The sequence below is a fragment of the Dendropsophus ebraccatus genome, chromosome 2 (genome assembly GCF_027789765.1).
Source record: "Dendropsophus ebraccatus isolate aDenEbr1 chromosome 2, aDenEbr1.pat, whole genome shotgun sequence".
NCBI lineage: Eukaryota > Metazoa > Chordata > Amphibia > Anura > Hylidae > Dendropsophus > Dendropsophus ebraccatus.
Genome location: NC_091455.1, coordinates 101,787,986 through 101,803,667, shown reverse-complemented (window position 1 = coordinate 101,803,667; position 15,682 = coordinate 101,787,986). Strand labels below are relative to the sequence as shown.

The window sequence follows — 15,682 nt, the reverse complement described above, 5'->3', positions numbered from 1 at the left end:
TAGAGATAGGAGATAGATAGGAGATAGATAGATAGATAGATAGATAGATAGATAGATAGATGATAGATAGATAGATAGATAGATAGATAGGAGATAGATAGATAGATAGATAGATAGATAGATAGATAGATAGATAGACTGATTTTATGCTAGCTTCATATATCTCCCTAAAGGCTTTGCTATCTAGGGTGCATGCCATGATCTCTGGTGCCCCCCTCTGAATAACCCTGCAGTCAGTGTAGACATCTAACTCCCCTAACGTTTGCTGCTTTACAAATAATTGCCGTGCCGTTAGACGCTGTTTGAGTCCTTACTTTTCCCTGACCCTGAATAGGTGGTATAAGTGTCATACAACTATTAGTAGATGTATAGACGTGTACTCATGAGTCTGCTCTATGCTGCTGCTGCAGAACATCCCGGTGAAGAGAAGCATACTTACTAAGGAGATAATGTTAGATAATAGAAGATGCCCTGTAGCAGACTGCCAGCTGCTGAGAGGAGTTTGTAATGTGACAGTGACATGTCAGCTTGGCCGAGCAGCTGCAGCCCGTCTGAGAGACATCAGCACTTTGCAGGAGTCTCCTGTATTTACTATCAACCTTTATTAATAGGATCTGGGAACACGACAGGAAACAGCAGACTTCTGGCAATTCACAGTTTATATTGGTTCAATGTAAATAGGGCTTCGAAAAATAAATATAGCCGGCAATATGCTGCAAGCCCATCAATCTGCAACCCACCAGGGAGAGGAGGAGGAGGAGGCCAGGAGGGACCAGGGGCTCCAGCCTGTATATCCTCTATATACCATAGCATGCTGCCCAGGGGTGCTCCCTATCAACACACAAGACCTGCACTCAGGTTTATACACATTTATTGGCAAAATGTACATCCGAATACTAAAGCAATAATTCAGGACTACAGAAGTGCAAATATAATCTTCCCTTACAAAGCATAGTGTGATGGTTATACAGGTTCTGCGAAACAGTTCAAGGCAAGAGGACACAATGACAGCACTAGTTCTAGTTTCCTCTCAATACTAAATTCTTTATTTCCTAGTATATACATTTGGTATCAATTCATTGGTAATCGGGGTGGGATGATGGTGGGATTTTCTGCTTGGCATTACCACCTTGTGGCGATTGTTTGTACATATTATCATCATCATCATTTTATGACGTCAGCCATGATTCATGGTGAAGTCACATGGAAAATATTTACAAGGACAAACAAGAAAACATTTCATTACACGGATTTTGTTACACATAGAAGTCAGTCTTTTCTAATATAAGGAATGTATTCTGTAATTCTCGGATTACGGACAGATTGGCTGCTGTGCAGGTGGAAGGATAGGGATTACACAGACCTGGGCACCCACATTGGTACATGCCATGGCTGCTGTGCAGGTGGAAGGATAGGGATTACACAGACCTGGGCACCCACATTGGTACATGCCATGGCTGCTGTGCAGGTGGAAGGATAGGGATTACACAGACCTGGGCACCCACATTGGTACATGCCATGGCTGCTGTGCAGGTGGAAGGATAGGGATTACACAGACCTGGGCACCCACATTAGTACATGCCATGGCTGCTGTGCAGGTGGAAGGATAGGGATTACATAAACCTGGGCACCCACATTGGTACATGCCATGGCTGCTGTGCAGGTGGAAGGATAGGGATTACACGGACCTGGGCACCCACATTGGTACATGCCATGGCTGCTGTGCAGGTGGAAGGATAGGGATTACACGGACCTGGGCACCCACATTGGTACATGCCATGGCTGCTGTGCAGGTGGAAGGATAGGGATTAGATAAACCTGGGCACCCACATTGGTACATGCCATGGCTGCTGTGCAGGTGGAAGGATAGGGATTACATAAACCTGGGCACCCACATTGGTACATGCCATGGCTGCTGTGCAGGTGGAAGGATAGGGATTACATAAACCTGGGCACCCACATTGGTACATGCCATGGCTGCTGTGCAGGTGGAAGGATAGGGATTACACGGACCTGGGCACCCACATTGGTACATGCCATGGCTGCTGTGCAGGTGGAAGGATAGGGATTACACGGACCTGGGCACCCACATTGGTACATGCCATGGCTGCTGTGCAGGTGGAAGGATAGGGATTAGATAAACCTGGGCACCCACATTGGTACATGCCATGGCTGCTGTGCAGGTGGAAGGATAGGGATTACATAAACCTGGGCACCCACATTGGTACATGCCATGGCTGCTGTGCAGGTGGAAGGATAGGGATTACATAAACCTGGGCACCCACATTGGTACATGCCATTCTCTAGTGGGGGAACGGGGTATCCAATACATTTTATATAACTTATCATGTGTTCATGTAGAAGAAGTGCAGGGGAACTTCAGGAACAATACTCTGAGGGTCCTTGGGGGTCTGGAGAGTTTCCTGTACACAATACTGTAAACATTATGAGACTCTATTATTACCTGGGTTAGAGGGCAATGATGCAGATAAGTGCCTCAATAAGGAACAAGATAAACGGGACTAAACCATGGGCTCCACCTGCCATGGCCGATCATATAGGCAGAGTGCAAGAAAGGACAGATCATGGCCCGGATCCCGCGTGGGCTGCACCACTGCGACATCTGACTGTAGTGCAGTCTATGAGGAGGACACATTGCAGCAATGCACGTAAAGCAGTCTATGAGAAAGGATCCTTGGCCGGTCCTTGTGTCCAGTCTGGTCCCCTACATGACGCAGGGCTTTATATCCTGGCAGACACTCTGGTGGTGATGGTGATGGTAATAGGAACTACTGGCAGACGGGTGGAAAGAAGAAATCCCGTTAAAATTGAGGACAAAATCCTTTCTGTCGCACACTGGGGAGGAGTGGTGCTGGTAACGGGGCAATCCCACTGCAATACAAACAGCCGTATTATTACACTATACACAGCAGGTAGATAGATGGACTGTATGATACTGTATATACAGCTAGTATACCACCTACACCCGACCATATGTATGCTATATACAGCTAGTATACCACCTACACCCGACCATATGTATGCTATATACAGCTAGTACACCACCTACACCCGGCCATATGTATGCTATATACACCTAATATACCACCTACACCCGACCATATGTATGCTATATACACCTAATATACCACCTACACCCGACCATATGTATGCTATACACACCTAATATACCACCTACACCCGACCATATGTATGCTATATACACCTAATATACCACCTACACCAGACCATATGTATGCTATATACAGCTAGTATACCACCTACACCAGACCATATGTATGCTATATACACCTAATATACCACCTACACCCGACCATATGTATGCTATATACAGCTAGTATACCACCCACACCCGACCATATGTATGCTATATACACCTAATATACCACCTACACCCGACCATATGTATGCTATATACACCTAATATACCACCTACACCCGACCATATGTATGCTATATACAGCTAGTATACCACCTACACCAGACCATATGTATGCTATATACACCTAATATACCACCTACACCCGACCATATGTATGTTATACACACCTAATATACCACCTACACCCGACCATATGTATGCTATATACACCTAATATACCACCTACACCCGACTATATGTATGCTATACACACCTAATATACCACCTACACCCGACCATATGTATGCTATATACACCTAATATACCACCTACACCCGACCATATGTATGCTATATACACCTAATATACCACCTACACCAGACCATATGTATGCTATATACACCTAATATACCACCTACACCCGACCATATGTATGCTATATACACCTAATATACCACCTACACCAGACCATATGTATGCTATATACACCTAATATACCACCTACACCCGACCATATGTATGCTATATACAGCTAGTATACCACCTACACCCGACCATATGTATGCTATATACACCTAATATACCACCTACACCAGACCATATGTATGCTATATACACCTAATATACCACCTACACCCGACCATATGTATGCTATACACACCTAATATACCACCTACACCCGACCATATGTATGCTATATACACCTAATATACCACCTACACCCGACCATATGTATGCTATATACACCTAATATACCACCTACACCAGACCATATGTATGCTATATACACCTAATATACCACCTACACCCGACCATATGTATGCTATATACAGCTAGTATACCACCTACACCCGACCATATGTATGCTATATACACCTAATATACCACCTACACCAGACCATATGTATGCTATATACACCTAATATACCACCTACACCCGACCATATGTATGCTATATATACCTAATATACCACCTACACCCGACCATATGTATGCTATATACAGCTAGTATACCACCTACACCAGACCATATGTATGCTATATACACCTAATATACCACCTACACCCGACCATATGTATGCTATATACACCTAATATACCACCTACACCAGACCATATGTATGCTATATACACCTAATATACCACCTACACCCGACCATATGTATGCTATATACACCTAATATACCACCTACACCCGACCACCCGACCATGAAATATACATAAATTTCAGAATGTGTTTGAGTTTTTTCCTTGTGTCTATGTATATATGTGTGTGTATGAAATATACGTAGGTTTGAGTAGGTGTATGTGTACACACGCATACACATAAGTGTGTAAACTGTAAGCATTGCACACATCTATCATCCATCCATCACTATCTCGCTCTATCAGAAATCTAATCTATCTATCTATCTATCTATCTATCTATCTATCTATCTATCTATCTATCTATCTATCCTCTATGTATTATCTATCTATCTATCTATCTATCTATCTATCTCCTATCTATCTATCTATCTATCTATCTATCTATCTATCTCCTATCTATCTCCTATCTATCTATCTATCTATCTATCTATCTATCTATCTATCTATCCTCTATGTATTATCTATCTATCTATCTATCTATCTATCTATCTATCTATCTATCTCCTATCTATCTATCTATCTATCTATCTATCTATCTATCTATCTATCTATCTATCCTCTATGTATTATCTATCTATCTCCTATCTAGCCATCTCCTATCTATCTATCTTCTATCTGCCTATCTATCATCTATCTATCTATCTATCTATCTATCTATCTATCTATCTATCTATCTATCTATCTATCTATCTATCTATCCTCTATGTATTATCTATCTATCTCCTATCTAGCCATCTCCTATCTATCTATCTTCTATCTGCCTATCTATCATCTATCTATCTATCTATCTATCTATCTATCTATCTATCTATCTATCTCCTATCTATCTATCTATCTATCTATCTATCTATCTATCTATCTATCTATCACTCACTCAGTTATCTGCATATCTATTCTCTTACTGTCTATGAGATTGGGGCAGCCTTCCTCTTCCTCTATTCCTCGGCATAGCCTGGAGCTCCTCACCTTACACCAGTGTTTCCACATCTCCCAGTTATGAGCCGGATTTAATCAGTTTCCATGGATTAACAACGTGAGAAAATATGTATTTCCCAACCTCAGTAAAGCAGGCGCTGTGGTTACAATCTGCCCAGATATTGGATGTAATACAACATGAAAGGGCGAAGCTCAAACTATTAGATTTTATGTAGAAGAGGTGAGGAATGCGGCCGTAAAGCGGCTTCCCATGCACCGGGCTCATTACCGGCTGCAGACACCTCGTTATGTGATTAATATTTAATATGCGGCCACTCGCCGGCTCCTCCAGCTGAATACGGGCACGTAAAACGGGGACTAGCTTTAACAAGCTGCTGGGCTTCCTAATTGGAGCTCGGAATTGGCCTTGTGCTAATGAAGTGAGGAGATCAGACTGGCAGATAGAGGGTTAAAGGGATCTGTTAGCCACCTTATCGGAGCGACCATCAGGAGCCCTTATTTGTTCCGTCTTATATATAGCAGTTATTACACCACCACACTGATAACGATTACAAGATTCAATAACTCACTAATAACTAATACGAGGGTCTTAGAATTGGACCCGACACATTTATGGAGTTTGTAAACTTCGATTTAAAAAAATAAAAAAAAATAATAAAATGCTCAAGTTTGATCATTACTGATATTTTATGCCGTATTCCAAATGGTAAACACTGTAGTATTAAGGAAGGAAGGGTCCTAAAAGGAAACCTCATCCGCTTTCTATAGAGGTTTGTGAGCACCATTATTCTAGATTCGACTGCTTTTGATTGTTTATTGTTTATTTTTTTTTTTTAAATCTGATTTATGCCTATTACATTCTGAAGCTAATAGAAAAATGGATACTTTCTTCAAACATGGGCACAGAATTAAAACTGGTATAGATTGAGAATTAATTCACATATACAGTTTTTGATATATTTTTGATATTTCCTTTCTAATGTTGTCAGGAGTGGATCCAAAAGAAGCTCTTTCATGATACATTTTCCTGCTTTTGGATTAATTCCTGCATATTGCTTGAAAAAAGAAAGTAAAAAAAAAAAAAATAGATCAAAATATGTTTTAATAAAACATGTGATCCCAGCCAATAGTTTTCCTGGATGCTGTGTGACATATGAAGTGTCATCAGAGAGTCTATCTTCTATGTGTTATGTTCTGTATGTTCTCATCTCTGCTGTATATATGGCAGCACAGGATACCGCTATGTTCTGTATGTTCTGTATCTGTATCTGTGTATGTTCTCATCTCTGCTGTATATATGGCAGCACAGGATACCGCTATGTTCTGTATGTTCTGTCTCTGCTGTATATATGGCAGTACAGGATACCGTTATGTTCTGTATGTTCTCATCTCTCTGTATCTGTATCTGTGTATGGCTCCCATTGCTGTATATATGGCAGCACAGGATACCATTATGTTCTGTATGTTCTGTCTCTGTAGCTGTGTATGGCTCCCATATATATATATATATATATATATATATATATATATATATATATGGCAGCACAGGATACCGCTATGTTCTGTATGTTCTGTATCTGTGTATGTTCTCATCTCTGCTGTATATATGGCAGCACAGGATACCATTATGTTCTGTATGTTCTGTATCTGTATCTGTGTATGGCTCTCATTGCTGTATATATGGCAGCACATGATACCATTATGTTCTGTATGTTCTGTCTCTGCTGTATATATGGCAGTACAGGATACAGTTATGTTCTGTATGTTCTCATCTCTCTGTATCTGTGTCTGTGTATGGTTCCTATTGCTGTATATATGGCAGTACAGGATACCGTTATGTTCTGTATGTTCTGTATCTGTATCTGTGTATGGCTCTCATTGCTGTATATATGGCAGTACAGGATACCGTTATGTTCTGTATGTTCTGTATCTGTATCTGTGTATGGCTCTCATTGCTGTATATATGGCAGCACAGGATACCATTATGTTCTGTATGTTCTGTCTCTGTAGCTGTGTATGGCTCATATATATATATATATATATATATATATATATATATATATATATGGCAGCACAGGATACCGCTATGTTCTGTATGTTCTGTATCTGTGTATGTTCTCATCTCTGCTGTATATATGACAGTACAGGATACCATTATGTTCTGTATAAGTTCTGTCTCTGTAGCTGTGTATGGCTCCAATTTCTATATATATCTATATCTATCTATCTATCTATCTATCTATCTATCTATCTATCTATCTATCTATCTATCTATATAGCAGCAAAGGATACCGCTATGTTCTGTATAAGTTCTGTCTCTGTAGCTGTGTATGGCTCTCTCTCTCTCTCTCTCTCTCTCTCTCTCTATATATATATATATATATATGGCAGCACAGGATACCGCTATGTGCTTGTATTTTGCGGACCAGTCACTATAGTATTCTGGCTACATTGATTCTGAAGCGATGAAAGTTGATCTCCATCCTGTGTAATATTGAAGATGAATAGTGAGATTTCCTCTGCACTAGTGACTACACAGTTCGGGATTCTATAAGCTCCCATAGGGGACGTCTCCACAGATAAGCAGATTCTCTAGATTTCCTATGGTGATTGGCAGCTCAGCCAAAGGGGGTATTACAAATGTTCGGAGAGATTTTTTTCTTTCTGCAGTTGTTACTTGTTGAAATTCCCATAAAATTGGACAAGAGGCCACTCTCATGTGGGTTAAGTCAGGCTCAAATCCTCTTCGGTGTGGTCCAGCCTAGACTGTCTTTGTTTAGTTAACCTCTGCCACCCGCATTTATAAGGTCTATGTGCACATTTCCCTGTACAAATCCACCAACCTCTACTGCCTGACATCCCCTCGTTGTGTTTTTATAGCCAGCTGTGTAGATAGACGAATAGTTAGATAGATAGATTGAAGGTAAATATTTATAACTGTTCTATGTATGGTTATATCTATAAAGCTGAGTACATATTATAGAGCTTCAGTAACTAGATGTCAATATAACCAAGATAATGGGTAGCTATGGATAGATAGATAGATAGATAGATAGATAGATAGATAGATAGATAGATAGATCGATAATAGATAGATAGATAGATAGATCGATAATAGATAGATAGATAATAGATAGATAGATAGATAGACAGACAGACAGATAATAGATAAATAATAGATAGAGATGAAAGATAGATAGAAAGATAATAGATAGATAGATAATAGATAGATAGATATATAGATAGATAGATAGATAGATAGATAGATAAATAATAGATAAATAGATAGACAGATAATAGATAGATAATAGATAGAGATGTTAGAAAGGGTCCATTTACACAGAAAGATTATCTGACAAATTATCTGCCAAAGATTTGAAGCCAAAGCCAGAAACAGACTATAAACAGAGATCGGGTTATAAAGGAAAGCCTGAGATTTTTCTCTTTTCAAATCTATTCCTGGCTTTGGCTTCAAATCTTTGGCAGATAATCTGTCAGATAATCTTTCTGTGTAAATGGCCCCATAGATAAATAAATAAATAGATAAAGATTAATAGATAAAAGATAGATAATAGACAGACAGACAGCCAGACAGCCGTCCAGCATATTAGAGCTGATGGATGTGTGTACGTGTTGTCCCAGGAGCCCCATTTGCAGGATTTGGACGTGACCTGTGAGCACACTCATTCACCCATCAGCAGCTTTTTCACTTGTGTCTCCGTTTGCTAATGTAATGGATACACTGTCCGTATAGATACCATTTAGAGGTGATTTGACTGTTAATTGAATTAAGAGAAAATTCGATGAAAAAGTGAGGACAGTGCAGCCAATCTGGCATGTTCCTTACAGACGAATATTGTAATAAGATGAGGGACTTCTACCCACTGTATTTTTAGCACAGAGAAATTAAAATGTGGCTTCTGCAAAGGGTTTCTAATGTTAGATTTTTTTAAACAATAAAAACTATTCTTTTTAAGCAACGATAACAATGATAAGGTGGTGGTAGTAGTAGTTGTAGTTATAATAATGATAATAATAATATAATTAATGATAATGATAGTAATAATGATAGTACAATAATTAATGTTTTAATGATGATGATAGTAATAATAATAATAATAACAGCAGCAACAACAAAAAAATAATACCAGTAACACTACTACTACTTATCATCATCATCATCATTATTATTATTATTATTATTATGATGATGATTGTTATTATTATTATTATTATTATTATTATTATTATTATTATTATTATTATCATCATCATCATTATCTTGATAGCAGCAATGTCATTTACCTGAGAGATCCTCCCTGGAGTTTTGGTGGAGGTATGTCTGTTCCAAGCTGTAGGACGCCATGCCTGAGTGTATCCCTGCAGATGCTGCATTACTGGGTGGCATAGCCTGCTGCTTCAGGTAGGGCGAGGCCCCTGCTGCAGTCCAGTGCCCTGTAGGAGTGGTATAAGGAGAGTGGCATTCCATAGCACTGGCCATAGCCGGAGAGGAAGGGACAGGGCTGCTGCTGCTGTCAGCTCCATAGTCCCCACTAGAGGAGACAGGGCAGCTGGCCATATAGGTAGAACCAGGATTGGGGGACATATGTGGGACATGGTGACCCCCACTCAGGCCATCGTATCCTCCTGCCATAGAGTTTGTCATCATATCTAAGTTGTAGCCATTACTGTGACAAGCCAAGGAAGCTGGTGGGGGTTGGAAATCAAATCCTTGGGGTAGGATAGAAGTACTAAAGCCTATGCCATTCATCATCCTGTACATGGGCTTCAGAGCTTGGCATTTTCTTCGGAATCCTCTAGGTCTTCGTCTGAAGGAGCCCTCCTCAAACATGAACTCGCTGGCAGGGTCGATGGTCCAGTAGTGGCCCTTGCCCGGCCTCCCCAGCCCCTTGGGCAGCTTGATGAAGCACTCATTGAGAGACAGGTTGTGTCTGACAGAGTTCTTCCATCCCTGGTAGGATCCTCGGAAGAAGGGGAACCTGGCTTGTAGGAACTGATAGATCTCACTCAGGGTCAGTCTCTTGGTGGGAGAACTCTGAATGGCCATGACTATCAGCGCAATATACGAGTACGGGGGCTTCTCGGGACGCCTGAGGCCGGAGTTTGGCTTCTTGTTCTTGGATGATGATGATGAAGAGGAGGAGGAGGAGGTGTCCATGGCTGCGGACTGCTGGCTGATCAGAGCCCCTGTGCTGGAGGTGAGGGGGGCTGGAGGATCTAAGTGCTGGCTGTGGCTCTCCGTGGTCATCTGGACGCTCTGACAGTATGCACACTGGGCAGATGGGCTGCTGGTGACCTGCTTACCTCCTGCAGACGGAGGAGGACATGAAATCCCCGGGAGGGATCAGCTCCAAGGTGGCAGTGTGAGCTCAGGAAGCAGCCGCTCAGATCCCGGGCTCAGATGCCGGGCTCAGCTGTCTGCACAACTTCCTTCAGCTCCCAGCAGTGCTCCCACCAGTGCTCCCAGCATACACGATCCCTCCAGTCAGAGCAGCGTGGTCAGGCCGGGGGCCATGTCTGTCCCTCTCCGCCTCTGCTAGCCCTACAGCAGCCTGACATCAAGGCGACCACCTAGCACTCTCCCAAATCTGTCTCGGGATTCTTTCTCCCTCGGACCCCCCTGACTTCATGCAGAGAGCAGAGCGGGGAAGGGACCACCCCCTCCATCTGGCCCCTGTCCACTCGTCATGTGGGCAGCCAATCCCTCTAACTGCCTCCTCTAATACACGCAATTACACCATTTATCAACCTCACCGAGACGTTTTAGTCAACACAGCCACACGCCATAGTGGCAGCCTCGGAGGTGCTGCCCCCCCTGGCACGCCGGCCTCCCTGGGGACTGCACACTGTATAGGATTAGGGGGATCTGCAGGGCCGGGGGGATCGCGACTGCTTCATGTCACAGTGGGGGAGAGATCGCAGAAAGTCTGCGCCACACACAGCTCCTACATGTGTATATGGACCCCGAGCACATCTAACCAGCCACCATGTATAACACGTATAAAGTAACACACAGCTCCTACATGTGTATATGGACCCCGAGCACATCTAACCAGCCACCATGTATAACACGTATAAGATAACACACAGCTCCTACATGTGTATATGGACCCTGAGCACATCTAACCACCTTATAGTATCATAGATGTATAACACGTATAAGGTAACACACAGCTCCTACATGTGTATATGGACCCTGAGCACATCTAACCACCTTATAGTATCATAGATGTATAACACGTATAAGATAACACACAGCTCCTACATGTGTATATGGACCCTGAGCACATCTAACCACCTTATAGTATCATAGATGTATAACACGTATAAGATAACACACAGCTCCTACATGTGTATATGGACCCTGAGCACATCTAACCAGCCACCATGTATAACACGTATAAGGTAACACACAGCTCCTACATGTGTACATGGACCCCGAGCACATCTAACCAGCCACCATGTATAACACGTATAAGGTAACACACAGCTCCTACATGTGTACATGGACCCCGAGCACATCTAACCAGCCACCATGTATAACACGTATAAGATAACACACAGCTCCTACATGTGTATATGGATCCCGAGCAGTACATCTAACCAGCCACCATAGATGTATAACACGTATAAGGTAACACACAGCTCCTACATGCGTATATGGACCCTGAGCAGCACATCTAACCACCTTATAGTATCATAGATGTATAACACGTATACGGTAACACACAGCTCCTACATGCGTATATGGACCCCGAGCACATCTAACCAGCCACCATAGATGTATAACACGTATAAGGTAACACACAGCTCCTACATGTGTATATGGACCCCGAGCACATCTAACCAGCCACCATGTATAACACGTATAAGGTAACACACAGCTACTACATGTGTATATGGACCCTGAGCACTACATCTAACCAGCCACCATAGATGTATAACACGTATAAGGTAACACACAGCTCCTACATGTGTATATGGACCCTGAGCACTACATCTAACCACCTTATAGTATCATAGATGTATAACACGTAAAAGATAACACACAGCTCCTACATGTGTATATGGACCCTGAGCACTATATCTAACCAGCCACCATAGATGTATAACACGTATAAGGTAACACACAGCTCCTACATGTGTATATGGACCCCGAGCAGTACATTTAACCAGCCACCATGTATAACACGTATAAGATAACACACATCTAACATGTGTATATGGACCCTGAGCAGCACATTTAACCAGCCACCATGTATAACACGTATAAGATAACACACATCTAACATGTGTATATGGACCCTGAGCAGCACATCTAACCAGCCACTATGTATAACACGTATAAGGTAACACACAGCTCCTACATGTGTATATGGACCCCGAGCAGTACATTTAACCAGCCACCATGTATAACACGTATAAGATAACACACATCTAACATGTGTATATGGACCCTGAGCAGCACATCTAACCAGCCACTATGTATAACACGTATAAGGTAACACACAGCTCCTACATGTGTATATGGACCCCGAGCAGCACATCTAACCAGCCACCATGTATAACACGTATAAGGTAACACACAGCTCCTACATGTGTATATGGACCCTGAGCACATCTAACCGCCTTATAGTATCATAGATGTATAACACGTATAAGATAACACACAGCTCCTACATGTGTACATGGACCCTGAGCACATCTAACCGCCTTATAGTATCATAGATGTATAACACGTATAAGGTAACACACAGCTCCTACATGTGTATATGGACCCCGAGCAGTACATCTAACCAGCCGCCATGTATAACACGTATAAGGTAACACACAGCTCCTACATGTGTACATGGACCCTGAGCACATCTAACCACCTTATAGTATCATAGATGTATAACACGTATACGGTAACACACAGCTCCTACATGCGTATATGGACCCCGAGCACATCTAACCAGCCACCATAGATGTATAACACGTATAAGGTAACACACAGCTCCTACATGTGTATATGGACCCTGAGCACATCTAACCGCCTTATAGTATCATAGATGTATAACACCTATAAGGTAACACACAGCTCCTACATGTGTATATGGACCCTGAGCACATCTAACCAGTCACCATGTATAACACGTATACGGTAACACACAGCTCCTACATGTGTATATGGACCCTGAGAAAGAGGGAAAGAGGGGGACCATCTATAAGGGGGGAAAGAGGGGGACCATCTATAGAGGGGGGAAGAGGGGGACCATCTATAAGGGGGGAAGAGGGGGACCATCTATAAGGGGGGAAAGGAGGACCAGCTATAAGGGGGGAGAGGGAAGAGGGGGACCAGCTATAAGGGGGGAAAGGAGGACCAGCTATAAGGGGGGAAAGAGGGGGACCAGCTATAAGGGGGGGAAAGAGGACCAGCTATAAGGTGGGAGAGGGAAGAGGGGGACCATCTATAGAGGGGGAAAGAGGGGGACCATCTATAGAGGGGGAAAGAGGGGGACCAGCTATAAAGAGGGAAAGAGGGGGACCATCTATAAGGGGGGAAAGAGGGGGACCATCTATAGAGGGGGGAAGAGGGGGACCATCTATAAGGGGGGGAAGAGGGGGACCATCTATAAGGGGGGAAAGAGGGGGACCATCTATAAGGGGGGAAGAGGGGGACCATCTATAAGGGGGGAAAGAGGGGGACCATCTATAAGAGGGGGGAAAGAGGGGGGACCATCTATAGAGGGGGAAAGAGGGAGACCATCTATAAAGGGGGACTATCTCCTATAGGATTAGCACCCTCCTCTCCTGACATCCTCTGTGCTGCTGGGACCTCCCCTATAGATCAACACCCTCCTCTCCTGACATCCTCTGTGCTGCTCGGTCCTCTCCTATAAGATCAGCACCCTCCTCTCCTGACATCCTCTGTGCTGCTGTGACCTTGGGGGGGCAACATCAGGGGACCAGGTGAGGTGGCGATATGTTTATTGGGGGCAGTGGAGGTGGGGTGGGCAATGCTTACTGGGGGTAGCAGCAAGGGACCAAACATTATGTTTATTGGGGCCAGCAGGGAGGGGAGGCAGGCAGTGTTTATTGGGGACAGTGGTGGTGGTGGTGGTGGGGGGGGGGGACGCAGTAGCAGATTATAATGTGGGCGAATTGACTGGGGGGGGGGGGGGGGGTCCAGGTTGGGTGGACAGCCCGGGGCCCAGAGTACATTTAATCCGCCACTGACCATGTATAACACGTATAAGATAACACACAGCTCCTACATGTGTATATGGACCCTGAGCACTACATCTAACCAGCCACCATGTATAACACGTATAAGGTAACACACAGCTCCTACATGTGTATATGGACCCTGAGCACATCTAACCAGTCACCATGTATAACACGTATAAGGTAACACACAGCTCCTACATGTGTACATGGACCCCGAGCAGTACATTTAACCAGCCACCATGTATAACACGTATAAGATAACACACAGCTCCTACATGTGTACATGGACCCCGAGCAGTACATCTAACCAGCCACCATGTATAACACGTATAAGGTAACACACAGCTCCTACATGTGTATATGGACCCTGAGCACTATATCTAACCAGCCACCATAGATGTATAACACGTATAAGATAACACACAGCTCCTACATGTGTACATGGACCCCGAGCACATTTAACCAGCCACCATATATAACACGTATAAGATAACACACAGCTCCTACATGTGTACATGGACCCCGAGCAGTACATCTAACCAGCCACCATGTATAACACGTATAAGGTAACACACAGCTCCTACATGTGTACATGGACCCCGAGCACATCTAACCAGCCACCATGTATAACACGTATAAGGTAACACACAGCTCCTACATGTGTATATGGATCCCGAGCACTACATCTAACCAGCCACCATGTATAACACGTATAAGGTAACACACAGCTCCTACATGTGTACATGGCCTTTGAGCAGTACATCTAACCAGTCACCATAGATGTATAACACGTATAAGATAACACACAGCTCCTACATGTGTATATGGACCCTGAGCAGCACATCTAACCAGCCACCATGTATAACATGTATAAGGTAACACACAGCTCCTACATGTGTACATGGACCCCGAGCACATCTAACCAGCCACCATAGATGTATAACACGTATAAGGTAACACACAGCTCCTACATGTGTACATGGA

The 15,682-nt window shown here is 43.1% G+C and overlaps 1 protein-coding gene across 1 annotated transcript; it reads right to left on the bottom strand.

Annotated features, from left to right (window-relative positions):
- Positions 1–860: 860 nt before the first annotated feature.
- FOXF2 (forkhead box F2) lies at positions 861–11,164 on the bottom strand. Its single transcript, XM_069958094.1, has 2 exons — positions 9,773–11,164; positions 861–2,892 (listed from the first exon to the last, which is right to left on the bottom strand). The coding sequence occupies exons 1-2, from the start codon at positions 10,734–10,736 to the stop codon at positions 2,726–2,728; spliced, it is 1,131 nt and encodes a 376-aa protein (XP_069814195.1). The 5' UTR covers positions 10,737–11,164; the 3' UTR covers positions 861–2,725.
- Between the last annotated feature and the right edge of the window lie 4,518 nt (positions 11,165–15,682).

Coding starts and splice junctions, on each gene's coding strand:
- FOXF2 (XM_069958094.1), bottom strand. CDS start 10,736: ATGACCACGGAGAGCCACAGCCAGCACTTAGATCCTCCAGCCCCCCTC. Junction 2,893..9,772: donor CTCCAGGGAGGATCTCTCAG/GTAAATGACATT, acceptor TTTGTATTGCAG/TGGGATTGCCCCGTTACCAG.